This window comes from Ixodes scapularis, unplaced genomic scaffold, assembly GCF_016920785.2.
Source record: "Ixodes scapularis isolate PalLabHiFi unplaced genomic scaffold, ASM1692078v2 PGA_scaffold2__306_contigs__length_199485367, whole genome shotgun sequence".
In the NCBI taxonomy this organism is placed as follows: domain Eukaryota; kingdom Metazoa; phylum Arthropoda; class Arachnida; order Ixodida; family Ixodidae; genus Ixodes; species Ixodes scapularis.
In genome coordinates, this window is record NW_024609857.1 from 60,003,155 (window position 1) to 60,029,305 (window position 26,151).

At 46.5% G+C, this 26,151-nt stretch overlaps 1 protein-coding gene across 1 annotated transcript in view; it reads left to right on the top strand.

Annotated features, from left to right (window-relative positions):
- Nucleotides 1–13,092: 13,092 nt before the first annotated feature.
- Nucleotides 13,093–26,151, top strand: part of LOC8030752 — a 172,254-nt gene continuing 159,195 nt past the window's right edge. The window contains exons 1-2 of the mRNA XM_029987492.4: nucleotides 13,093–13,199; nucleotides 25,245–25,426. Of these exons, the coding sequence (XP_029843352.2) occupies nucleotides 13,093–13,199; nucleotides 25,245–25,426 (289 nt within the window). The remainder of the gene's footprint in view (nucleotides 13,200–25,244; nucleotides 25,427–26,151) is intronic.

The window sequence follows — 26,151 nt, forward strand, 5'->3', positions numbered from 1 at the left end:
CGAGCGTAGAGAACTCCGCCATGATCGAAGCTCGAATGACAAAGAGGTTCGGCCGATGCGGCTACCTCGGGATCACTGCGCGACGGAACGTCGTCCAACGCCATTGGCCCGAGATCCTTTTGATAAGCGTGCGACGACCAATGAGAGTGGTTTCGTTTTCGGATGGATCCGAGACCTTATGCGAAATTGCTTTGTGGTCTGACAACACTGAGAGTGTCGCCATTTTAATGTTGGCAAGCGCTGTCGGTACCGAAGCACGGTGGAGGCATCGGAGACAGCCGCACGGGCAATGTGCGATGGCACAGCAACTGTTTCCCGCCTTTTGACCATGTTATGTGAACGAACAGTTTAAACAACCTACCGTAACTGTCTGACAAAACTCTCGGAGGCCTCTGCACGCTGGCGACAACCCCGTCGAAGCAGCGGACCAAGCCCTACGCCTTCGCTGTGGAAGCTTGTTGTCGCCAGCATGTGCACCAGGCCTCCGAAAGGACTCGGCCGTCATGCGTTTCATCTTTGAGATCATTTTTAATTATTTTTTCGATGCGAATACGCTTAAAGTCGTACTGTTTAGCGGTATGCTGCTCCTTGCAAGCGCATAACTAAAAATGAATTTTTTTTTTTTTTTTTTAGTTCTTACTGGCGGAGGGTTGTTTTGGTGGAACACTCTGGTGTTCTTGTAAAAGAAAGCCCAGGGCAATATTTTTCAAGCGTTGCAAAGGGCTAAAATTGGTTTCAGATAGCATTGACCTCAAGCACAGTTGACGGATGTTGCGCTATTAATGAAGATTTGTTTAACCCTGGCAGAATAACTGCAGTGACTTTCTCAAAACTACCCCCGAGCTTCTTTGCACAAAACAAAAATTCTACCTCGGCTGCACAAAAAGAAAAAGAAAAGGAGGTTGTAAAATGGAGTTGGCGCCGCCCGTGTTGCTTCATTCGACGTCCGCAACGTAAACTTTTGCCGCCGCCGACATCGAAGTTTTAGCCACTGCAATAAACATAACCCACACCGTCACCTAACCATACCACTGTTAACCATACGTATCTTCAATTATGGTTGGTGGCGTAGATTATAAAAACTGCAATCTTATTGCCTCGCATAACAGCCTTGGTCTCGTCCGCATGCATTGAGCTGCTTGCGCATCAAGAAAAAGGCCAGGCCGACACTACAACGCACATAAAATAAAAAAAGGAGGTCATAAGCAAATTTGTTACAATTTATAAGAAAAGTATAGGGCTCAGTTCAATAGTTGTAAATTGCTTCACGCCGCGTGATAACGTCCGCATGTTTCTTCGCGTTGTCACCGATTGTTTTTGTCACAAGCCGCGTCTCAAGTGACAAATAAAAATAAGCAAAAAAGGTGAAACCTGTTCACGTTTGCGTTCACGTCATGCATGAATCGAAGGTTTATTGCTGCATCCGCAGCGGAACGCAGCAATCATTTCTCGCCACTAACAAGATGGCGGACGTAGTTCTCGGCGCGCTACTAGATGGCGCTCTAAATTTCGCATATGGCTTTTATTAAAGAAATAATCACCGTATGACTATACTTTTTGGTTTTTAGGGATACTTAAGGCGTCTAAATTCAGCTGTCATTATCAAAACACGAACTCAAAAACCACTTGACTGCCCCTTTAAGTCCTCCTCGTCCTCAATAGTCAACGCCAGGGCCACCGCGGCCAAACTAGCCAAACGTCTCTTTCGTTCAACCTCCATCTTGGCTCCTTACAAATAGCCTCAAAGCAGCTCGCTGCATGCGTTTGGCGGAGCTGTGAGGTCGAGGGTTAGACCGGCCCGTTCCATCTGTCGTCTGCTCTTTTGGTCCGCCGTGTGGATGCTCATTGCAGCCGGGCGGCCCGCGGGCCGCGCATCACGTGATCAATCGGTCCGCGGCCCGGTCCGTCGTGTGGATACACCTTTACCGAAATCGGATGGCGGATCCGACTGCCGTCTTCGGTTTGCACCGCGCTTAATCGCGAAACGATTTTCCTACTTCTTCCTTCTTAGCTTTAATCCTCAACTCAAATGCGAATTGTGAAATCACCTGGTCGTGACATTCCTTCGGCACCGGTGCGATGACTCCTAGCGTCCACCGTGCTTTTTATGCACCCCATAGAACTTGTCATTCCCCAGTGACGATAAGTTCCGTCTGGGCACTCATTGGCCACGAACGCGAATCCAAATATTCGTCGACGGATTGATTGTTGACGAGCGCATACGTCCGAGTGACGCAGTTCTCGTGTCCAATGCGTGAGCTGGGCTCTGCTGACGTCAGTTTGGCGCCGGTGACGCACTTTTGGAACCGGGGATGGATCATAGTGAAAAAGCGGAGAGCTTTCGAAAGCAAGAAGGTACAAAATAGTCCGCTATATTTTCAAATGTTCGTACCGAAAAGCTGGCTTTTGACTTTCTAGCCTCTTTCGTTTGGCCAACTAAACGATATGCGATTAGTAAAGTCCCAATTTAAAATCATTCATCCCAACCCAAAATTCGTTTCATGAGCCCTTTAATGGGACCGTGGGAATAACGTTGAAGAGTCCGAGGAGACTCTCCTTCCTTGAAAGGGAGGAAAGGAAGGCGTCTTTTATATTTGGCTCAAGCATGTTAGAAACATGTTTGTGTCATTCGTATGTCTGCCATGTCTGCAGACCGTTTATATATATATATATATATATATATATATATATATATATATATATATATATATATATATATATATATATGTGTGGTGTGTTTTTTTTTGTTTTTTGTTTTCTATCGGGTGCAGCGAGTTTGCGGTATCAGTGCGATCATGGCGGCGCGCAAGGTCGCGTGATAAGTAATCCCAGCGTTTGATGGGACCGAATCATTTACACGCCCCTAATAGACCCTTTCCGAAATTCAGTGCCATCTGGTGGTTCGTAAAGCAGTTTAGGTTTTGCCATATCAATGGCGGAAATGAACTTGTATCGGCACCGTGACTTTCGCAGGTCAACGGCACGCGAGGAATTGTTCGGTGTGAGCTTTTTCTCGATCACTTTCAGTTCGATGGTGACCAAGAACTTGCATTCAGAACAAAGGTCCAACCCACTCAGATGCGTCGAGAAAATTCTATACTCCAAAGTGCTTTAAAGCCAATTGTGTGCCCCCCGCAGATTGTCTGAATCTGAGTTATTAGAAATAAACGCTTACGTAGCTCGTGTGTTCCATTCCTTCGTCGCGTCGTACTGACCCCCCGAATGTACAGGCCTCGCATCATCCGCTGAGGAGCATCTTCAACGTCTTCCTTTATCAGTCACTAGAAGGTCGCCATTGGTATGGAACAGATGCTGTTCCACAGATGATGATAGTGATCAAAGTGGCCAGACTGAATTTCGGAAAGGGTCTATTTCTGGCCAATGCGAGAACCGACTCTTTACTGTCCGTCAGGTGCCGGCTGTCGACGGGCTTGCGCCCGTAATGTGGGTGGTTGCCGCCTGCCTGGACGTACTTTACCGATGCGTTTGCCGCTGCTCCAATAACGACCTGGCAGAATAACAAATCAGGATAAGAAGTAATTTAAAAAAAAAAAGAAAAAAAGATGAGCAAGGGGAGGGAGACGCGTCGAAAACGCAGAGGGAGAGAGAGAGAGAGAGAGAGAGAGCGAGCGACGGGACACGCTATTTCGAGCCTAAAGGACAAACTTGGAAGGGCCTGTTTTTATTAACGTTCGTTTCTGGTTGTTGTTTCTGCGCCATGTTTTTTCAGTCTACGATTTGAAGACCCACAGAGAGGTTCAGGGAGGGTGGAAAAAGTGTGAAAAGTGAAGTTGTTGAGAGGAAAGGGTAGAGGGTGACGGGGTCTTGGGGGGGGGGGGGTGTATTTGTTTTGATTGGGCTATGTGTTCTTTTTGGCAACTGGCGCATTGCCCCACTTCGGGTCACGGTTACGTCAGCAGTGGGTGCGCTGAACGGTTTTGGGCTCGAAGCCAACCAACTTAGGAAGTTGCCTACATTCAACGGTGTAACCGTGAGATCAGTAGCATGCGAAAATATACAATATTTTGCATGCTGTTAGAGGCAGCTGTTCGGCGCTGCTTTGAGTGCTTGGCATTTACCAGGTTGTGTATTCATGGTTAGAGGAAGCTTTGGTAAGTGAGCTATTGAAGGCTTTATAGGTAAACACCACATGATCTTACGATACAGGAAAGAAAACAGTATCTAAGTGTTACCTAGACGCAATGACTGATGTTTACATCCAATATGAAAGCTTTTGTTTCATTTAAAGGATGTATTTGAATACATTGACAAACCATCTTATTACGATCAAGCCATCAACATGTTTGACATTAAATTATATATATATATATATATATATATATATATATATATATATATATATATAAGTTAGGCAGTGAGCATAATATGGTCTCATTATTTTGAGCGATGCCCTGCTAACACGAAACGCCCAAAACCATGAAATAAAATTAATAATTGAAAAAAACATAAGTTATTAAAGGGGTACTCCGGCCGTTTTTTTGAGATACCCGAACTAATCGCATTTTCTGACTACCCGAACTTTAGTCTTCACGGTATGCTATTTATTTTCTGGAAATTCAAAATAGCAATTGAGAAAACCGTAAATGAAGATGATGCCGAAACCAGCATTCAAAGTTTCGCGCGCTCTTTAGTCGTGTGACGTCACAAATGGTACGGACTTTCACGTCATGCAGCCAGTCTTAAACAGAGTATGTCGAGTGTTGTTTCAAGTTTCTTTATTCCTCTTCATACAAGAAGAGAGGGAGGAGGGAAGAAAGCAGTACAGAACTGCTTGACAGTGCCCTCTCCTCCCCCAACAGCAACAGCAGAAGAGACACTCAAAACAAAACCGCCCTCAAGAGTAAACAATCAGATTTCTCACGAAACTAGAAAAAATTGTATGCGTTTTGTTAGAACAGTTTTCAATTGTAATATTCCGCGATAAAAAAATTGTTTAACATTTTGGGCAGCTGGTATCTCACCATCTGATTTCCGTAGTTTGTTCTCGAGCGCGGGACCGTCCAGGCGTCGGCATGGCGGGTGGCATACGAAGTGTTTTGTAAGTGAAGGGAGGAAAGAGGAAAGAAGACTGTTTCCCGGGTGGTTTATCGCTGCTTTATATGCTAGGGCAAGATCATACTCATAATAATTCGTGATTGGAAGAATTTCAAATTTACTGAATTACGGTACCGTGTGGCTGGCATGTGCTTCATTACACAAAATACGAATTACCTTTTTCTGAAGGATATGAATACGATGAATACCTGCAAAAGTTGTATTTCCCCATACCAAGAAACAGTAATTAAAACAAGAGTAGAGTAAAGAGTTATAAAGAAGTCGTAGTACAGACTGGGTTAAGGTTTTTCTATGCTCATAAATTATGCCTACCACCTAGATAGTTTTTTCGCTATCATCTGAACTGTTTCATTCCATCGCATGTATTCATTAAACATAACACATAGAACTTTGACATTCTGCACGATTTCTATACCAGTGAATCAGCTACCAAGCATTCTTTTCCCACCATCAAAAGTCTTGTAATCAGTTGGGAACATCGCTTACTGCCCACTTTGTACCATTTCTGTCGTCACACTTCAATGTGGCCAGTAAAAGCTCCCGATAAAAAAAAAAAAAAAAAGAAACACGATGAAAACGGAATTCCAAAATCCAAAACTTCGCGAAATGTTTTTCTTCTCGCACAATACTTGGGGGAACTTGTAGAGCCGTGTCTATCGGTGCCTTGAGCCAATTGTGAAGCAAATCGGCGACCATGAAAAAATCGCCGGAGTACCCCTCTGGGATTCACTCGCTTGTCACTCAATGGGCAAATTTTCGCTACACAAATCTGAGTTTCAGGAATGTACAAGGTGTTGATTGTTTTGGAAGTTCATTACGAAGATGTAATGAAGGTCCTACGGCCTTAAAGTTTACTCTGAAAGTGCTGTAGATTTTTAATAAAATCCAGAAATATGACCGTTTCCACCCTTTTGAGTGTATTTTCGGGCAATTTTAAAATTAATGTTACTCAGAAGACAAATCTGGCAAAACGTATTGTAGTATGCACTAGAGGTTTCTCCCCCCTTAATTTTAAGACCGTAGCACCAATACTAAATACAATTGTATTTGCGTATTTGTGTAAATTAATTTGAGCGGACTGATTCAGTTTCATCAAGTCCAACGAGATGGTGACACCAGCATCATGTCACTAGGTGAAGACATTCATTGTTGCCCTGAATGTGCCAGCGCGTGACACGCTCTCGCGCACTCGGTGCGTGACTTGGGCGGTAAAATGGCGTCCATGCGTTAGCCAAAGCTACGCGTTCGAGCTGAGTGGCACCGGATTGCGCGCACTTCAAAATGCGTAAAAAACGATTGGGCGGAAAAAATGGCTGAGATGTCACCACCCAAGCAAAAGCGCGCGTATATATAAAGGCACTCTACATGTGCCTCATGTGTCCCAAAAAAACTAATTTGTTGTTGTTTTCAATTCTCGAGCTCGCACGGACGGCGCCTCGCGGCACGCGTTTGCCTACAAGATCGGTTTTGCCCATCGACGAATATTTCCCGTCCTCCATTCTATGACCTGTGTGATTTATTTCGGCTGCGCCGCACAATAAATGGGACCAATGAGAGGAAACGGATGTTTGACGTAGTGAGGTCATGGCAACGTGCAAGTTGCGATGTCTCACCGCCGCGCTCAGTGCTTTCACTTTAAAGGCCCGTTCACACTCTTGCGACTGAGTAAGACCGAGAGACCAGACCGGTTTTTAAGCCTCTTGTGATCTCTTAGGACCAGCTCCGCAGCAGCGCATCCGGTCCTAAGAAGTCGCAAAAGGCTTAAAAACCGGTCTGGTCGCTCTGATAGACCGCAGCCGATGCCTTAAGCTATGCCAGCCAATCCAGCGATAAGAACAGTATAAAAACGCTGCTTTTGGGTCTTCAAATTCGCTCGCACTTATGACAAAATAGTGATGTGGCGGTGTCGGCTACCTTAATAGAGTTCTCTTGAAAACGTGCCTTCTGTTGATACTGTGGAATCCTTGCACAATGGCAGACGCAAAATACACCGTTAGTGTTGGAAGCCTAGAGGTTCTACTAATACCGCTACACTTCCAGCTAACAAAGTTTTAGTATCTTGCGTTTTGTTGTATCACTTGTTGCGCAAATTTTGCAGTGCTTGAGACCTCTGAACAGTAGGTACGTGACTTTCCAAAGGGGTCTATTGAGCCTTATATATATTCTACGAGCTCGTGCCGAGAGATGCAATAGTTAGTTGACTTTATAAACACATAAAAGAAGATGGGCCAATGAATAGCCGAGATGTGTCAAGCGAACGCTACAAGCCACCGTAGTTACTCCATCACTGTGAGCATATGCCTTTTGGTTTGGATATGGTGCCTGGAACGCGTCTCCGACTGGTGTGTTTACCGCGGCCAAAAAAGTGGTCCCTCGATTTCCGCCTGATGACGTCATAAAAGTGTCATGCTGTCGCCGGTCGCGACCCTGGCGGCGTCTCAACAGTTGTGGTATAAGTGGCAAACGCCTGTTGTGCTGCAGGTCGCTGTCCACTGTGACAGTTCACGGAAGCTGAAGCAGCCGGAAGTTGGGACGCCTAAAGGGACAAAATGACGACAGCGACACTCGCGTTCGCTCGTGCTTTTCGCCAGCATTTCTATGGCCAACCGCCAGGATCGCAACAGGCAACAGCATGACATTCGCGTCATTTGTTGCCACATTGGGACCACTTTTGATGTATGGGCGGGATAGGGCGCTAAACACACCAGTCGAAGACGCGATCGAGGCACCATAGTTTGGATTCGCGATTCGCGGAGCTTGATGTAACGTGGGGCCGGATTAACTGGGATACAGCCACTCTGGGATAGCTCGCTGCACGTGCCGCGGTCAGCTATTGAAAGTGAAAGGAAGGCCCACGGCGGCGAGGTATTGCGAGTTACCATGGCGTCACTGCTTCATGCATCCATCGTTTCGAACCTATTCTACGGCAATGAAATCTAGCTGTGTCAAGCAAACGGCGCCTGCCACGCTCCGTATGCTTGACACCACTCTCCGTGGCTATGAACCTAAAACATAGAAGAAAAAAAAAATTGTGTTGTCTGTATGTTTATACAGCCTGAAGTTAGTCTGCCTTAATGGACGACTTGTCTCCCAGCTCTAGATGAGCAATTTAGTCAGTACGGTACAACCGCTAGCCTGGGGTCTTTAGCGTGCATCACGCAGTGGTGATACACGACCGCACGTCGGTACGATGCTCAGTCAGATCGAAACAGGCAGGGGGGACGATTGAGCCCAGGATCCCTGGGTTTTGCAGCGCCAGCTTGCGCTCCACGTGCTGCGAGCTGCTGTGCGCTAAAACACTCGACCACCGATCCCGAACGTTTTCTGACGTTGGACACGAACAATAGTTTTGGTAGATCGTATTCTGCACAAAGCGTGTCCAGCGGGCGCGTGCTGAATCCGTGCTTCGAAGTGACGGCACGAGCTCCCGCTAGCAGAGCGTAGTTTTAGAGTACGGTCTACTAAAACTGCCTAATAATGGCTGATTCTCACAGTTCCGTTTTTATGCGTTACGTTACAGGAACTTACGTCCGCTTACAACGAGAGTCACCGGGACATCTTACTTCGTATGCAGCATGGCAACAAATTTAAGGAACAACTTTGCACATGACATTGAAAGCACGGATGTCCCGGTGATTTATAGCGTAACATTAGAAAACGTAAGCAAACACGCCTGTGTGAATGGGCCTTAAAGATCCGTTCACACAGTACCGTTTGCTTTCGTTGCATTATGTTACGGGAGCTTACATCTGCTTACTTTGGCTGTCACCGACTCACCTGTGCTTTGTATGTGCTTTGTATGAAGCGCAGCTTCATATATGTTCTTCATACGAATCACAGAAACTTCAAGCACTAGCTTTGCGCGCAACATAGGAGGCAAGGACGTCCCGATGACTCGTAACGTAACGTAACGTAAGAAAATTTAAGCAAACGCTCTTTTTTGAATAGGCCTTACATGCCTCGAAAAAAGCAAGAATTACAAAAAAAAAAAAAAAAAAGTCGAAAGGAAATTATTGTTAGCGTTTTGATAACACGCTAAATTTGATGTTCTAAGTCTTTTTACAGCGGAGCTGTTAAGGGCTAGGTTCCCCAGGACCGTGTCCGTGTATGTCGACACAAACCTACCTGGGCAGCTGCCGCCATCTATAAGCGACGGCGGCAAGCACACAGCCAGTATGGTTTCCGCCGTCGCTCGTAGATGGCGGCAACCTTTCGAGCTATAATAGAAGAATGGATAGTTGGGCGCGTTGGTGGGAATTCATCGTAGGAAACAGCGCGAAAAACAGACGACAACGAAGAAGCACACAGTGTATCAAGTACAGCTCCGCTGGTCTTCCTTCTTCACGAGAGTGGAAAGGCTGAACGTTTTCTTTTTAACGTTTACGCTTTAACATTGTGGGTTAAAAGGTGATGATGGAACTTTATACACCGTTTCCATGTTCACAAAATTCCAGCCCAGCCTACTATCTTTATAGGCTAGCACACGAATCTTCGTCGCTTAGAAACGCGACTATAGTACCCGCCACCTGTACGAACGCTGAAGATCGCACTGGCCAGAAGGTGTTTATTTACAAAATGCCGGGCTGAGAAGATGGCATGCTGGGCGCAGCTCAGCCAACACCACCTAGAAGTTCGGTCTATAAGTGGTGCTGGCTCCAGGCACGTAGCCAGGGGGGGTGACGAAAACGCAGTCCCAAATTATAGACCCATTTTTATCTTGCTCATATTTCCAAAGGGACTAGAAAACATAGTTTGCGTCGTTTACACGATTTTTTTATTAAAACATTCAGTGCTAACTGACTCTCAGTGTGAAATTCGCGAGGGAAAGTCTGCAGAATGTGCTCTATCATTGCAAAAGGTACTTATAATACATTATAAAGGAGAGAAACAATTGACGCGGGGACGTTTCACTGACTTCAGTAAAATATTCGACTGTCTTAACCACACCACGCTCTTTGGAAAGTTCCTATTTTATAGTGCGCGGGGATTTTTTTTTAAAATTTATTAATTCGTATTTGGAACAGCGTAAGCAGTGTGTCTCAGTGAGTGATTATGTTTCTCCTTTGGCACTCTTGAAGTCTGGTGTGCCTCAGGACAGTATACTTGGCCCGCTGTTATTTAATATTTATATTAATGATATTGTCAATATTTGCCCGCAATCATGTGCTATTATGTATATGTAGACAATCGTTAAAAATGAACTGTCAACATTGGTAGCAGCCAGATCGAAATAGTAAACCAGCACAAAACGCTAGGTGTAATTTTTTCAGAACATATGCAATGAGTTGACAATGTTGAAAACTTATTTCATAAACTGGCAAATATAGTTGGCATAATCGGTCATGGTTGTTTTCCCTTACCTACAAGTATTAAAGTTCAAACGTATCACGCAATTGTTTGGTTCGCATATTAACTATTGCCATTCTGTTTGGGGTACGCCAACTAAAACTAATACAAACTAATGAATCTCCAAAGAGGATACTACGTTTCATTGCGAATTTTCCTATACGGCACTCATGCCGAATCATTATTTTTTAGCGAAAATATTATGAAGGTTGACAGTGTCTATGAGTGTCGTTTATTTATTTTTATCCATTTTTAAGTGTAGTGTACAGATTTTTGTATGAATCCGGATCTGGCATTTGGGATCGTTGCCCATTACCGTACTAATTATGCACTTCAAAACCTCTTTCGTCTCCGGATACATTGACATTCGTCGCTTAAATAAAAACAATGTGCACTAGGGACAGAACGAGCGGGTTAGTATGGATAGTTCAACTTGAGGAAGAAAACGTCCGTCCTTTCTCATTTTCTTCCTCAAGTTTAAAAATGTGCACTAATTTTGTTCAGGTGCGTAATGTTGTTCTTTCGTATTATTATTGTATCTTGTTCTGGTACGTGCAGGGACACCGGACCTAGTGAAGCTTCCTGTTTAAATCTTCTTGTTCGGTGTACTCAGCAAAAAGTTGTTGTGATAAAGTTGAAAGGTCGAAGTTCGAAGGGGGGGGGGGGGGGGGGGGGGGACTTTGTCGAATTTTGCCAGAAGTGCAAAGGTTCGTCGAATTTACATTTTTGAATAAAGGTTCGCGACACTCACAGAAAAAATAGCGAATACCCGACAGCTGGGGGTACGACGCCGTATTTGAGTATGCTGTTCACTGCGCCAGCTGGGAACGTGCTCTTGCTAAGAACAGCAGCCTTGGCGTTCTGGAACGCACGTTGCGGTCGCACCGTAAAAGTATCGTGCCTGGTTCCTCGATTTCCGCCTACTGACGTCATAAAAGTGTCTTGCTGTCGCCGATTGCGATCCTCGCGGTGTCACAGCAGCGCTAGTGGACGTAGCAGACGCCTGTTCGCCGCGGTCGCTCTCCAGCCACACAGTGCGCGAAAGCTTCGGCAGCCAGGAGTGGGAACGCCGCGACGACAGCGACACTCGTGGCGTTTGCTCGCGTTTTTTTTTCTTGCTGGAACTTCTAGGACCAACTACCAGGATCGTGACATCCGACAGCTTGACACTCCGGCTCTTTGTGACGTCATTTTGTTGCTACTTTGGGACCGCGTTCGGTGCATGGGGCGGAATAGGACGCTAAACACACCAGCCAGAGACGTGCTCCAGGCAGCGTATAGTGGAAATCTCGTCGTCCGCTAGCATTCCGTGGACTCAGTAATGGCCGCTGGAGCCCTCTTAAAGAAGCCGCGCTTAGGTGTATACGACACTGCGGCCGTCTCGGTACCTAAAACCTAAAACCGCCGTCGCCGGTTATCCGAACGTTTATCTAAAAACGCTGGATATACCTTTTTCCCCGTCCTCCGGAGACAATAATAGAGTTCGCCACGGAGCAAAAACAGTACCGGTCAAGTTTTCTGTCACTGCATCTATACTTTGTCTCATCCTATGATTTACTAAAGGCCAAAGCCACGGGCCGTTGTCCAATCACGTTTCACGCTAAGCTATGACATGCCTGGCATTGATTAGGGGTGGACAAATAATGCTCCAAACCCGAAAACGCTGCGTCATTTCTATAGCTTCGACACTGCAAACAGCCTGTACGTCGTGGCTTTTTTTACAAGGTAACATTGTTGAGTCACTCACTGCTATTCGATTCAAACCACTGTGTGTGTGTGTAAGCGTTGTGAATAAGATAGGAAGGGGGGGGGGGGGGGAGAGGGCCAATTTCGAACCACTGTCCGCCCATCCTCATCAGTGATCCGAGGGGCACTGATACGTGCATCAAAGCGCAATACCACGCAATTTCTAAGTGGCTCATGATTGGATTTGTCGGCCCGTAGCTTTGGCCTTTCGCCCACCGTAGGGTGAGACGAAGTATAAAGCTTGGAAAGTTGCTTTTTCGAATCGTATACCTATGGCCAATCGCGCGCGCCTTCTACTAAGCACCAACATGGCGGCGCCCACAAGATAACAGGGAGGGGGATTGGAGTGCCGACGCTCTACGCGTAGCTTATCTTTTTTCTCCGTTTCACTTAAGGTCCAACCGCAGCCGACAATCCAATGCAGCCAGTCAAAAAGCAGCGCCAAAAGTACATCGTCACGGCGCTCGTTTTCTCTGGGTTAACTATCACCGGCTAAACCAATCATGCGCAAAAAGAAACTAAAACAACAACGCAGGATCGCGGCGCGTTCATTGTGCGTGATTAGTTCAGTCGCTGATAGCAAACGCACAAAGGGGCCGTGTGCCGTGACGTTGCACTTTTGGCGCGGTCTGATTGACTCCCTATGGGAACGTACTGCATAGCTTCGGCTGCGATCGGACTTCAGAGTGACACGGGGCACAGTGACTCTAATGGCCGGCAGTGAGTACACCCTCTTCTCGTCCGCACCCGGTGTTACCAGTGTCTTAAAAGAACCGCTCGGTGTTCTTGTGGTCCGCTGCAGAAGGTCCAGGAGGCGAGGTGCGCGGCGGCCCGGGACCGAGGAGCCCCGGTCGTCGTCGAGGAGCAGAGTCGGCGCTGGAGACCAGGGCTCCGTCGGCAGCCTCGGGGATCCGTTGAGGAGCGATGGGCAACAAGTTGAGCTGCTCTTGCGCACCGCTCGTCCGCAAAGGCTACCGCTACGAGGATACCCCATGGCAGAACACGCGCCGCAGGGACGGACACCTGCTCAGGTGAGCCCGGAGTTTGCAACTTTGCTCTCGGTTGAGAGAAACATACTTTTATTCCAGTTTCACTGCCGTGACATACACCGTGTGTTTTTTTTTTTCTTCTGCTGACGAAACAAAGTTGGCTTTTTGGTAACGAACATCGAACGATCACTCGCAGTGCCAGTACTTAACAAACGTGTTTTGCGGTGGCCGGGGGGGGGGGGGGGGGGGGGGCTCAAGTATAAAACAGATCGATAACAAGGTCTCTGTGACATGTGTGCGGCAAGTGTATGCGGTTGTACTTAGAGTCGTTGGATCCTATCCGCGCCTGAAACCATGTAATGCTGTTGAGCTACGTTCAGCTGAACTTAGTAAACTGATGTCCATTATGGGACGCTTACTAATATGGGCGGCTTGAATAACGGTTTTCTTTCTGTTTCTCTCTTTCTTACGGGGTTCTTGCATTTAAAGAAACCACGAAATGAAGTTTGGGCTGGGATAATTGCCTGTAGGTTCGGAATTCACTACTTGCATAACGTTTAATGGGCCTAACAAAACAAAATACAAAATCTAATACACGAGGGTAGAAAAAACAAAAAGCACGTCAGCAGAGCCCAGCTCAAGCATCGGCATTGGACACGAGCACTGCGTCACCCAGACGTATGCGCTCGTCAACATTCAATCCATCGACGAATATCTCGATTCGCATTCGTGGCCAGTGAGTGCCGTGACGGCACCTATCATCGCTTGCAAATGACAGGTTCCATGGCGTGCTTATAAACGACGGGGGAAGCTCGGGGTCATCGCATCTGGTGAAATACTACGACGTCATGACCACGTGGTTTCTCATTTTGCTTTTAAGTTGAGGAGGAAAGCTAAGGAGGGAGTTGTTGAAAAATCATTTCATGGTCCCTTCACTGTGTCACACCAATGTCTCTGTCACGACATCCGAGCTGGTGCTCCCTCCATACGTGCCAACACGCGCCGTGTGCACGCGGATGTTACTTTGGCAGGCTTGCACTTGCACGCGCTTGCTCGCACGAGTGCACATAGTGGCGGCCAGAGGATCTGTTTGAAATGTATTCCAGCGACAGGGCGAGCACGTGCATCACGTGTGCTTATAAATCTGGCATGCTCCTTAGAGTTCCTGTTATTTAGCAAGAAGGGCTAGCTCTTACCTCGAGCAATTAGCACCATTTGAAGGGGGGGGGGGGGGGGGGGGGGGGGCGTCAGCTCCGGATAAACTTTGTGATTCGGAGCTCACGCAGGACGAGGCAACTCCAGAAGGTCCAAATGTAGCCTTTCCACAGGCTACACGTCCTTTAAACGATGCTTCAGCCATCTTCCAGTTACGTGAAATACCCAAAAATATAGCGGTCGTACTGCACTCGCCAACTTTCCTCTATATAGTGGACGCAAAAGTGCAGAAGTTGCACGTGATATTAATAATAATGCTGATAATAATAATATTAATAATAATAATAATTTTATTTCCACAAACAATCAAAACACAATACAGGATACTGGTCTGCCCAAGCCAAGTGAGGCTTGTAGGGCAAGGCCTGGCAAGTCGCGCCGCGCAAGGAGGAAAAAAAAAAAAAAGGAAAGGAAAGGAAAGGTCAAAAGGTAACAGAACAACCAATACTACTATAAATATAAAAAAAACCGATAAGGTGATACTACAGTGATATATTTGTCAACATTTTTTTCAACTTTCTCATCGTATTTGCATTGAAGATGTCCTCGGGAAGCTTGTTGAAAATAAAAGGCACATAATATGAGCGCACTCTTTTCCCTTAGCGCGTAAAACATTGAGGGTCACAAATCGCGCAGTATGACGAAGACTTCTACCAGGGATGAAAGGGCGCTTAAATTTGTGAGACCAAAAATGGCGGAGCACAACACTTTGCACAAAAAGGGAAGAGAAATTTGGCAGTCGTAAAAATGTGAAGATATCGTCTTCAGATGAGGTCACCAAATTGTACCCAACGCTCTTTAATAAACCCTTCAAAATACGATCAACTTTGATGTGCCACAGCTCGGAGCAGTTTGCAAATATTGTAATTCCATATCTAAGAATGCTGTAGCCAAGAGCGTGCGCAACAAATTTCCTTATAGCAAACGGCATATAGGTTCTATTATTGAAAAGAATACAACTAACGCTTCGAAGTTTCCCACACACGTAAGATAAATGTGAATTCCACGACATGTCGGAGTCAAAAAACACTCCTAAATACTTTACACAATCAACATACTCTAACATAATGCATGCGCAATTGACACACCCTGACCTGTGTAAAGGAAACGGCAACTTATGGTCCACTCTCTTTAGAGGATTTCTGAACCAGATTAATGTTGTTTTTCTTGTGTTAACTGTAATTAAATTTTCGGCGAACCAGTCCATGACTCGCGCGGAGTCGTGGCTCAGCAGCCGAAGGGCTTGATCGTACTTTAGATGACGAGAGATAAGGACAGTGTCGTCAGCGTACTGGAAGATGATGCAACTCGATACTCTTGATGAAATGTCCTCTACATACAGATTAAAAAGTAAAGGTGACAAAGTGGATCCCTGTGGGACGCCAGCTTTTATTGCTACACGCGTGCTTGTAAAGTTTCCTACAGATACCATCTGAGAGCGACTAGAAAAAAATAATAATAATAATAATTACTATGATTATTTTTTGATCCGTGCTTCAGAACTACCGAAGTCTTGATATGGGGCACGTTCGGGGTTATACAACTTGCACAACACACATATAGGAAAGCGATAAGGTTATGATGAGTAAACCAACGTTTCAAGTTCACGTTTAAAATACGGATAATTTGTAAAAGAATCCAAATACGTTGGTCAAATGAAAGTGAAAGACACTTGCATCCGGGTAATCGGACACACTTTCTCCTGAAAATTAAACGCGCAGAAGTGCCTGCTGATACGTAGATGCACTTGAGAGTTAACAAAAGACAGCAAGCTGCTATGTATATGCATGGCCACAAATCATTCTATGCAAAATTAAAATATCCCCCGAAACTCTACGACTTGATAAAGTCTGTAAGCTGAGAGTATCAGGCATGTAGGTATAGTCATAAGAACACCTTCGACCCAAAATATCGATCGTAAACATTTCGAATACAATTATTTTGTACTTTTTTTTTAATTTGCAATGCATAAGTTTTTTTTTTTTTTTTTTTTTAATTACACGACGCTTGCCAGCTTGAGGTGGGAATGAAGGATACTACAAAACAAGCGAATAATGCACAATGGATTCAGAAATTTCTGGGCCAAACGACAAATCATGACCCGCAATCTTACAGCTGAACCAACAATTTGAGAGATATGGTAAGAAAAGAAAAGATTACCATGGAAATAAACACCATGGTCAGGAACTACAGACACACGTAAAATAGGATTGGAGCCAAGAACGCAGTAATTGAAAATCTTCGTCTTCTACACATTTATAGCACTTTGATTTTATCGGGATTGATCAACAAAACAATTACACGAACACCACTCATGCACGCGTGACACGTCCTCTGGTCACAAATGCACGGTAAGCGAAAGACCGTACATTCGAAGGAAACTTCGAGTCATCAGCAAATATGAACATGTGAGAATTTTCGACGCACGGCTCCACGTCATTAATAAATATAAGAAACAAGAATGGTCCCAAGTTAGACCCCTGGGGCACTCCAAACAAAAACATATAATCATCAGAAAAAAAAAAAAAAAAACTGCTCACAGTTTTTACAGTTGTTTTGCGATCGGTAAGATAAGACCAGCTGGTGAGTGCAGGAGAAACTCCATACATAGAGAGCTTATGCCGAAGCAAGTCGTGGTTTCCTTTGTCAAATGTCTAATACCCTCGCCACACCGCAAAGTAAACGTCATTTCCATCAAACGACATAATGTGACTGGCGAATCAGCTCGCAATCCTGACCATCAGCGTCGCGCTCGCACCGAGCTCCGCCAGAAATGGCGCGTGCTGATTTGTGGGTCACATAATATCATTTAGTGGAAATGACATTTACTTTACCGTATGATGGGGGTTTTAGACACGTAAAAGTAGACAGTGTCAACTTGGCCGTGACCAAAGACAAACGGCACAAAAGAGTGAAAGAAAGAACGGAGGATTGTTTCCGCGGAAGGGTCCTTCAGGAAACCATACTGAAGTTCGCTTATCTTGTCCCGAAAATAGTCAGACAGACGGGCATACATAACGATCTCGAATACATTAGAGATAATAATAATAAAGAAACCGATATATAGTTGTTAACAGCAGAAACATCAATGTTTTTGTGAACATGTACTACAACTGAACTTTTCGATAGGAACGGGAACGCTACCAAATGCAAAGAAAAGTGGAAAATGTGCCCTAAAAGTTGCCCAGGATAGGATGGGCTTCGCCGCTTTGCTCCGGTGTGTTTGGAGAAGCGACTGACGATGAGGAGCGGGTTAGCTGGGCGGTCTCAGAAGTCTAGCTTGGGCGCTTGGTATATGTTTTTTGCTTAGTTCTTAAAACACTTCAAAAGTAGCGGATGGGCGTTTATTGCGACATCGGCGCACGCTCACTACTTTATGGTAGACACTATTTGAGGAATCTGACGTCACGGACCGATGCATCGTCACTGCCGAGGCGTTACCCATATTTATCTTGTTGACCTAATAATTGCCATGTCACCAGAAACTAAACATTTCTTTCTATAAGAAAAAGAAAACACACTGTCTTTTTTTTTTTAAATGAAATGTTTAGTTTCTGGTGGCATGACAAATATCACCAGAAACCTTCATAAAGGTTTTTTTAATAAAAAAAAGTTGACCCTAAAAGGCGTAGAAGAGGGGAGGGGGAGAATTTACCACCGGGATAACTGTTTCGCATACAGCGCAGACACCGCTCGTCCACTCGGGCCGAATAACTTCCCGCTGTCTAAAGAAACACGGAATACGATTACAAAGTTTAGCTAAACTTCGCGTGTAGACAGGAGACTCAGGAAATCACTGAGGTTGAGCAATCTCTCGCGTTATTCAAGCAACAGACACAAAACGCGATTCCTACAGAAACCGAGTGTCGTCGCGCGGAGGAGCCGTGAGGCCGCTCTGAGCTCAATCGCTCGGTCAATCGGTCAGCAGTTGGTTCCCTAGCGCGACATCCTACAGCAGGACACTTGTTCGAAGAGTACCGACGCGGCGACGCGCGTGCACCTCAAGCGGCGAAACAGCGCGGACGATGCGCGTGAACATCGCTGCCACCGGAGCGGAGCAGGAGCCCAGCGGACGCCACAGTGGCGCCGCGTTGCGTTACCTATTCACAAACTTTGGGGGGTGGTCGATACTTGGCTGCTGCTCCAGGAAGCCGCCATTCGAGACACGCCTCTTCCGTGCCCGAGGCGGCACCCGCGCACCCCGTCCTCCTGGCTTCCCACCCGCGCTTTCTCCGTCCATCGCCTTTTCCCGCCCTTTAGTTTATTTCTTTTTGGGCTTTCTTTCTGAGTATGTTCTGGCGCAGTTTTACGTGATTCATTTATTTAGCTCGAGAAACCTCCAGCAATACCGGCGTTCTTGGAGGAGAAGAGGCCCGATGCAGCCGACGAGATATCATGCTTCGCGAAAGTTGTCGCGCTTTGGTTTAAGGTTAGGGGGGTGACGGCTGAGCAGTCTTGGGTAGTATCGCGACACTTGTATCGCAATGCTGTAACTCGTTCCTTTTTTGGTAACTTTTAACTGTAACTCGATACATGTTTTTGAAGTAGGTAACTGTAACGATTGCTTAAATACTTTTTTTTAAAGAATTAACTAAAAAGTATTTGCAAAGATAAAGATACTTTTTTGCAAAAAAAAAAAAAAAAAAATTACCCTATTTTGTGAACACTGCAGCGCGTTCGACCATGTGCGGAGGTTGGGCCCCACATTAGACGAGACAAAACAAAACAAGAACTCAAATCCTTTTTCATCGGAGCAAAGTGCCGGCGCAGAGGGCAGACGTTTTTCTACATCTGTTTTTCCTTTCTCATCGCGCGGAAAAGCGCATGTAGCATTTGCTTTATTTCAACCTTTTTGTGCGTGGCTCTATCGCCTCGGCTTCATTCTTTCTGGCCTTATCGAACACCTCCGCCTCTTCAGCCGGTCGACAGAACCACCTTGCGGAAACACGCGACGCGTGGACACCTAACCATAACAACCTAACGGTGAGCTGCCTAATGCCGAACGAGCGCCTTCGTCGTCGGTGCGGCAGCAGTCGCGGCGATAGCTTTCTTTGAGAAAGCGAGCCGCCGCCAGTAGACACTGTCTGACCGGGGCCACATACGATGCTTGTACTGGTCGACTTGCTCTTGAACAGGGGCCGTGAGCCTGTGATCCACGGTTGAGTCCTTTGTTCTGCATTGCATATACTTCATTCAACCTTAAGCTGAGACCAGATGCTCCGCCTTCAGCGCGAGCTTTCTCCCCTTGTTAACACAAGGTTAACACTTGTGTTAAGGAACAACTACAAAACAAGTTTTGCGAGTAGTTCTTTAAAGCAGCAGCTGTTACTCCGCAAAATCGAAGTATACGTCCAGGCTTCAAGCGGGAGTATCTCTGTGTTGTATGCATATTTTTTTGTGCGTGCGTACGTACATGTGTGCGTATGTGCTTTTCTGTGTGTGCATGTGCGTATAAAAAGACGCGTGAATATTTTTGTCGGTATTAGAGGGGGGGGGGGGGGGGTGCATGCGTGCACGTTCACGCACGCTTGTATATCTGCGCTTGTGTATGTGCGCGCGCGCGCTCGCGTTGGATTGTTGCGTATTTATTTTTGTGCAGAATAGCATTATTGTCTTTTCTATAGCCACCGGCCACCCCGGAGATGTTCCCGCTTTTTCTTTGTGATTTGTTCTTTGTGTTCCTAGATTCGCAGGACTCGCCACGCTCTGTGTTTTTTAAATTGGCTATAGTGACTATAGAGACAGTCATTTTATAAACACAGAGTAGGTGCGCAAACCAGGTGGTATGAATTAAACACAATCACGAAAAAAATATACCGAGTTTGTAGGATAAAATAAGAGACAGGACAAACATGAAGTTTCAGAATTTGTGTTTGTCATGTCCATTACTATATCGTAGTCTCGTACTTTTTTGTAATTAAATACATTTTTGTTCATTCAGAAGAATCATGATTCAACCCCTGAAACTCGAACGTACACTTAAAGTGACAAGTCTGTACTAATCAATGATCTTTCGAATTTTAAATCCTTGCCGGTCATATCTAGCTGTTAGAATCGATTTCCTATTAGCACAAGTTAAAAACAACAGTTACTATTTACCCTCGTATGTACTACTCCATAACGTGTTACTGCACAAAAGCTCTAAGTTTAAGGCACGGAATCACGCTATAAGGTGAGCGCAGAAGTCTGGCGGAAGAAATTCTTAGTTAAGAGCTGAACAAGAGTTCAAAACATGAGTGTACCGATTTACGAAATGCTTGGGTGCACTCTTCTCATTCGAGTTTCCGCGCAAACAGAACCGGCGCCTGAAGCATAATCTGCAGTCAGCCAAGGCTCCGAGTGGAGTAGATGGATCTTCCCCTGGTAGTACACGAATCGCCGTATGCAGTAGCTGCGAACTTTATCGAATTTTTCAGGGCGCTTGTGGCGTCCCCTCTTCTTAATGCTGAGCCGCGGGGGGGATTCATTCGGTGTCGAAGAAGAGCGGCATCTTTGGCGTGCGCCGCCAAGGATCGAAACATTTCTCCCGTTGGGGCTCTTTTCAGCCTTGCCGCCCTCTTGTCCTTGTGGATTTGCGCCTTTCTGTTCCTTTCTCTGCTTAGCTGGAAAGCCGGCCGGGCCGATCCGGGAATCTTAACAACGATTTCGGCGAGGACTTGGCTTCTCTTTCGCCTCGGCACGTTCCGTCAGGATCCGGATTCTTCAATACGGAACGGGTCGATCTCGGCGCGCTTTTCAACTTCTTCATGATCTCGTAGTACTCCCTCTCTTTATATCCTCTTTGTTTTTATTATTTATTATTAGGTTTTTTATTATTCTTATTCCGTCCTCGTCTCGAAGCTTGTCCCTTCATCCGATTTTTGTTCTTTTTATTTTTTATGAAGACTTTACCACTTGCAGTTAAAAAGGCTTCGTCGTTGGCTCGTTTTTGCTCTGATGTCGCTGGGATTTTCCCGTCGTGTTTTATTTTTAGAGTTAAATATTTTTTTTATTCGCTTTAGATTAGAAATTTTTGTTTGAGTCGCGTTCATTCTTGAACTTTGCGTTTGTAGCGTGTATATTTGTTTTTGGTAGATTTCCATTTGTGTTTGAGGGGGCCCAGTGAATTTGGGGGAACTCGGAAGTCTCTGCTGGGTGAATGGAAAAGACCGTTGGCTTTTCAATTCTAAGGGCGTTTTTCTTCCTCATTCTTTTATCGAAAGACGAGTCGATTGGAGCGGTTTCTCGCTGCTGAGTTCATTCCGCATATCAGGGAAGAGCTGGCTTACCGCTGAAATGCACTCAGCACGGCTGTGTACAGTACGCGGCACAGTTAGCGCGAACTCGGCTTCGGAATTTGTTTTCCCCCGCATAGTGCCTAACATTGGAGTTCACTACTGTGTCCAACATGTGCACATTCCACTACGCCTGTACGTTTAATGGCAACATATCATTCCTATAAAGCAGCGTGATAAGTGCTACGTCACGTTGTTCGTCTTCCTTCCGTGCCGGCTAAAGGAATCGCGCTCGCTGAATGTGCCATGACCTCGTGGTTTCAGTCTGCGCGTTCGCGCATTTGTGTGTCTTGTAGTCTTTGAACGTACTTTGACGACGCAACTTTGCCTCGTTTTATCACGGGTCCGTGCGCAGTCAAGGGCTAGGACATATGGAAACACGAACACGCGTGTCTGCTAAAATCGCAAAGCCAGAGCGCATTCGCTGCTCTTGATTTGTTTACTCAACGATGACGCTGCATGATTGTCCCTCTCGGGTCGGGGCGTAGGTTGCGCTCGGACTGGAGAAGAAACGATGCACTGCGTATGGATGTTGTTCAAATACAGCACGCTACACTCTCGAAGTCGTGTACTACTAGAAACCGAGGAAGAGAAGAAGACGAGAGCGGGCAGGGATGTCAAAACACTGAGCTCTGGTTGGAACGGTTAGTGGGTAGACGCAAAGCTAGCTGCCTTTGCGTCCATTGCACTCGTCGAACGCATTCGAAAAGTGAGTAGAGACGAAGGCAGCCGGATTTGCGTCTAGCCTCTAGTCATTCCAACCAGAGCGCGGGGTTCTGACGCCCCCGGCCACTCTTGTGTCTTTCTCTCCCTCCTTTTCTATCCATATTCTAACGTCTTCATCTGCGCCTTTCTAGAACTTTGAATACGAGTGGTGATCTAAAGTAATCAACACCAATGTTTTCGGAAAGCGTACAAAAAGGATATTCTTTACGAGCCAGTTTATATTTTTTGTTTTATTTTTATCACGTGCGATAATATCACCAAACTGAAAAAACTCCTGACAGTTGTACAATCTCTCGTAGTATATAAACGTGCATATTAAAAAAAAAGTCCGAGGACACCTAAGCACTTCTTATGAGTTGTGAATACGAAAGGATGCCGCCTGCGGCGTATTGCTTCCGCCCCGTATTGTCGAAGGCCCTCTTGCTGCCTGAGACGCCTTGAATCGCGATCCGCTTGCGCCTCCCGACGGCCGCGGCGCACGCTCTCGTAAAGAAGTGGCCACGCCGCGCTGGGCTCAGCCGTGCAACCCCTCCGGAATCTACCCGTGCTGGCTCTGCTGGCTCGGCCGGCTCGGCGGCCAGCCGCTCCCTCTTAAGTGCGATCCAAACAAACACATTTTTGTGCGCACGAAAGTCGTGCGCTTTCCGGAAATTGAGTATTTGTGACTTTTTTGCTGTTTCCGGTGCGCTTTCTGAGTCACAAGCGTGCGCGTTGGTTAGGACGATGCGCTTTCCGGCGAGCGGAAAGCAAATACGCCCGACGGCGAACAAACGCGGAGCCGGAACTGGTGTCCTCCGCCGACTGGCCGGGAGAAAATATGGGAGAGGAGCGTCCTACTACGTCACAGCGCGTTATTGTGTGCGTTCAGAAAAAGTTGAAATCATCCCAACTTTCTTATGCGCGCCTGGAAGGTGCAAGGAATCAGCGCGACGTCACGAAATACGCAATTTCCGGGAAGCGCACGACCTACGGTTGCACAAAAACGCGTCGGTTTGGACCGCGCATTACCGGCAGCCGGGCCGCTGCGCCGCCATGGAGGGAGCTTCTCTGGTGGCGTTCCTTGGAACTATCCCGCGCGAGAGCCAATGGGAGCCTCGTTCCTTGAAACTATGACGCGCGCCGGCCAATGGGAGCCTATCCATCAGATCGCAGACGACAGGCTTCGCTCACTTGGGTCAGGGGAGTTTAAGTGCCCTTTGACGCGGCTTCAAAAGCTGATAACGCCGGTCCGCTCCACAAAACAATTAATGCTTTCGCATAAAAAAAAAAAAAATCCTTTTTGACGATCGGTCTTGAATCTCGCTTGACGCGTGCAAAGTGCTATCTTTTTACGTTCGCAAGTCGAGCTTGCAACACGTCTCCTGTTTGTAGGCGCTCCCACCATGTAAATAAAGTTTATACCGATGTGTCAGCTTGCTTCCGCTCTTCTCCGTGTTTTGTTCTTGTCGAAAGGAGGTTCTGGCAAGTGACAAGGTGACGCGAATCCCTTAATCACGTCTACTTGCCGTCGTCGTCGTCGTCCCAACGGGGTTTCCAGTTTTTTTTTTTTTTTTTTTTTTTCATTTTTTCTAAGCCTTGCGTTTTTGTTGTGTCGTTCTGTCCGACAAGCACGGTTACGCGCGCATCGCGCTTTTGATTGAATTCGCGAACGGTTTTCTTTATAGAGTGCCACATTGCGTCCCCTGAACAACAATAGCGAGGCAAAGGTGACGTGGGACGAAGCCTCGTCGCTCGTCGATGTCACTTTTGTTGACGCTGGGCCTGTCGCGTCGAGTCGACGTTTCGATTGAAATCCCGACGGTGACGACACGGAAACCCTGTGAATGGGTGCGACCGACAAACGCCGCTGTTTCCGAAAAGTGTTCTTACGTTTTGGCTCTGTTACTTTGTTTTTGAAAACGGAAAAACCGAAGCTGGTCGATGGACCAGAACCATCTGTCGAACTACGCTACCAGATGCGCGCCATTCGGACAGGTCTTGAAACGTTATTTGGCTAGTGATTTCGAGGTGTTGCGCGTAAATCAAATAGATTAAAATTTGACCTTTGCTTTTTATTAGCCAGGATTGAAATCAGAAAACAAAGCTTAAATCGATACAAAAAAAGCACTGTTTGTGTGTCAGGCGTCGCACGGCGTGTCTATAGGATGACCCGCAAACCCGTTTTGACACCTCACTTTTTAACATGTTTTCGTTTGCATCGTGTGGTGAAGGCCGGTGAGCAAAGCTTCTTCCGGACGCTCCATTCATCGGCTACAGGGACACTAACCGAGGAAAGAGGACTCGCGGTTAAGCACTAGTCGCCTTGGCAGCAGGCCGCTGGTTCAATCCCAACCCAGTTACGATCGCTGCGCGTTAGCGCTCGTTGCCCAAGGAGTGATCACGCGCTGAATGTACGAGCCCTGAGCCCGAGGGCACGGTCCTCAGCGGGTGATGGTTTCCTCCAGCAGGCACCGCCACAGACTATTACACGCTCGTTCTGTTGAACGGTCCAGCATTCGTATAACTTCGGGAAGAAGCTTGGCGTGCCGGGCATTGTTTGGGATCCATGTTGCTATGCTGTCGCTTCTACAACCAGCCATCAGGATTGCAACAGTCTGTAGCGTTCCTCGGCGGCTCTTGTGACGTATTGTATATTCTTCTCGAGACGCTAAAATACGTGCGTGGTACTAGGCGCTTAACATTTCTTAACATGACTGACAGTTCAGGAAACGCAGGGTTTTGCCTATTATGTTCACACTTCATTGAATGCCCTTATATGGTCCTAAAAATATACTTGAAATGTTCGAAGCTACATGATTCCAGGCAGCCTATAGTAGGAGGAGTGCTCTTGGTGTGGCGTGCGTCATTCTGAAAGTTGGCGTGATTCTCGCAGACTCTGGGCCGAGGTGTTCCACGTGAGTGGCCAGGGCGGCGCCGTCAAGTGGCAGCAGGTGTCCGAGGACCTGGTGCCCGTGAACATCACCTGCGTGCAGGACACGCCCGACTGCGTCTTCCACATCACCGCCTACAACTCGCAGGTCGACAAGATACTCGACGTCAGGCTCGTGCAACCAGGTGCGCCAGGCTCGTCTCGCTTAGTGTATAGAACCACTAAATGGGCTACGCTTCGGAGCAGCGTCACTGGGGTCACCCTTGTCCTTCAACTTGGGATTGCCACATTATCCAAAGTTTTGTCCAAAGCCGCAGGGAGCGCTTGTTTGTTCTCCGGAATTGTTAAAAGAGTCCGCGACAAAGACAAACGCTATTGTTTGAACGTCCTGACACTATATCTCAGGAAGTCGCATTTCCAAATAAGTCACGTCTGGTTGATATTTTTTTAAATATTTATTTATTGATGCCCACCAACGGCAACATGCCTTCCCGCTGATACATCACAAAACAGACGAAAACGAAAGACGTAAGCGTATCGAACACCCTAACAGTAAGCCTACAAAAAATGTCGAACGGATATGGACGCGGACATTAGAGAGTTTTAGTAGATCGTTTTGATTACCTCCGATAACGATACCCGATATCGATACGATGAACGTGCAAAGGCGGCGGCGGAGTATCAGGCATCGTTATCAGAGTTATCGGAACGATCTACTAAAACTCTCTAATGTGGGTAGCCCGCTGTATAGGTGCATTTTTCGGAGGACGAATTGGGTTAGTACATGCATTTTTGTCTCATTAGCATGGACAACTCACGTAACGAAGGATTGCTTGTGGTGAGAAAGGAGGTGTTCGTAGTAATGAGACATGACTATAGTAGTGACCGTCTTTAATTGCGCTCGATCTGC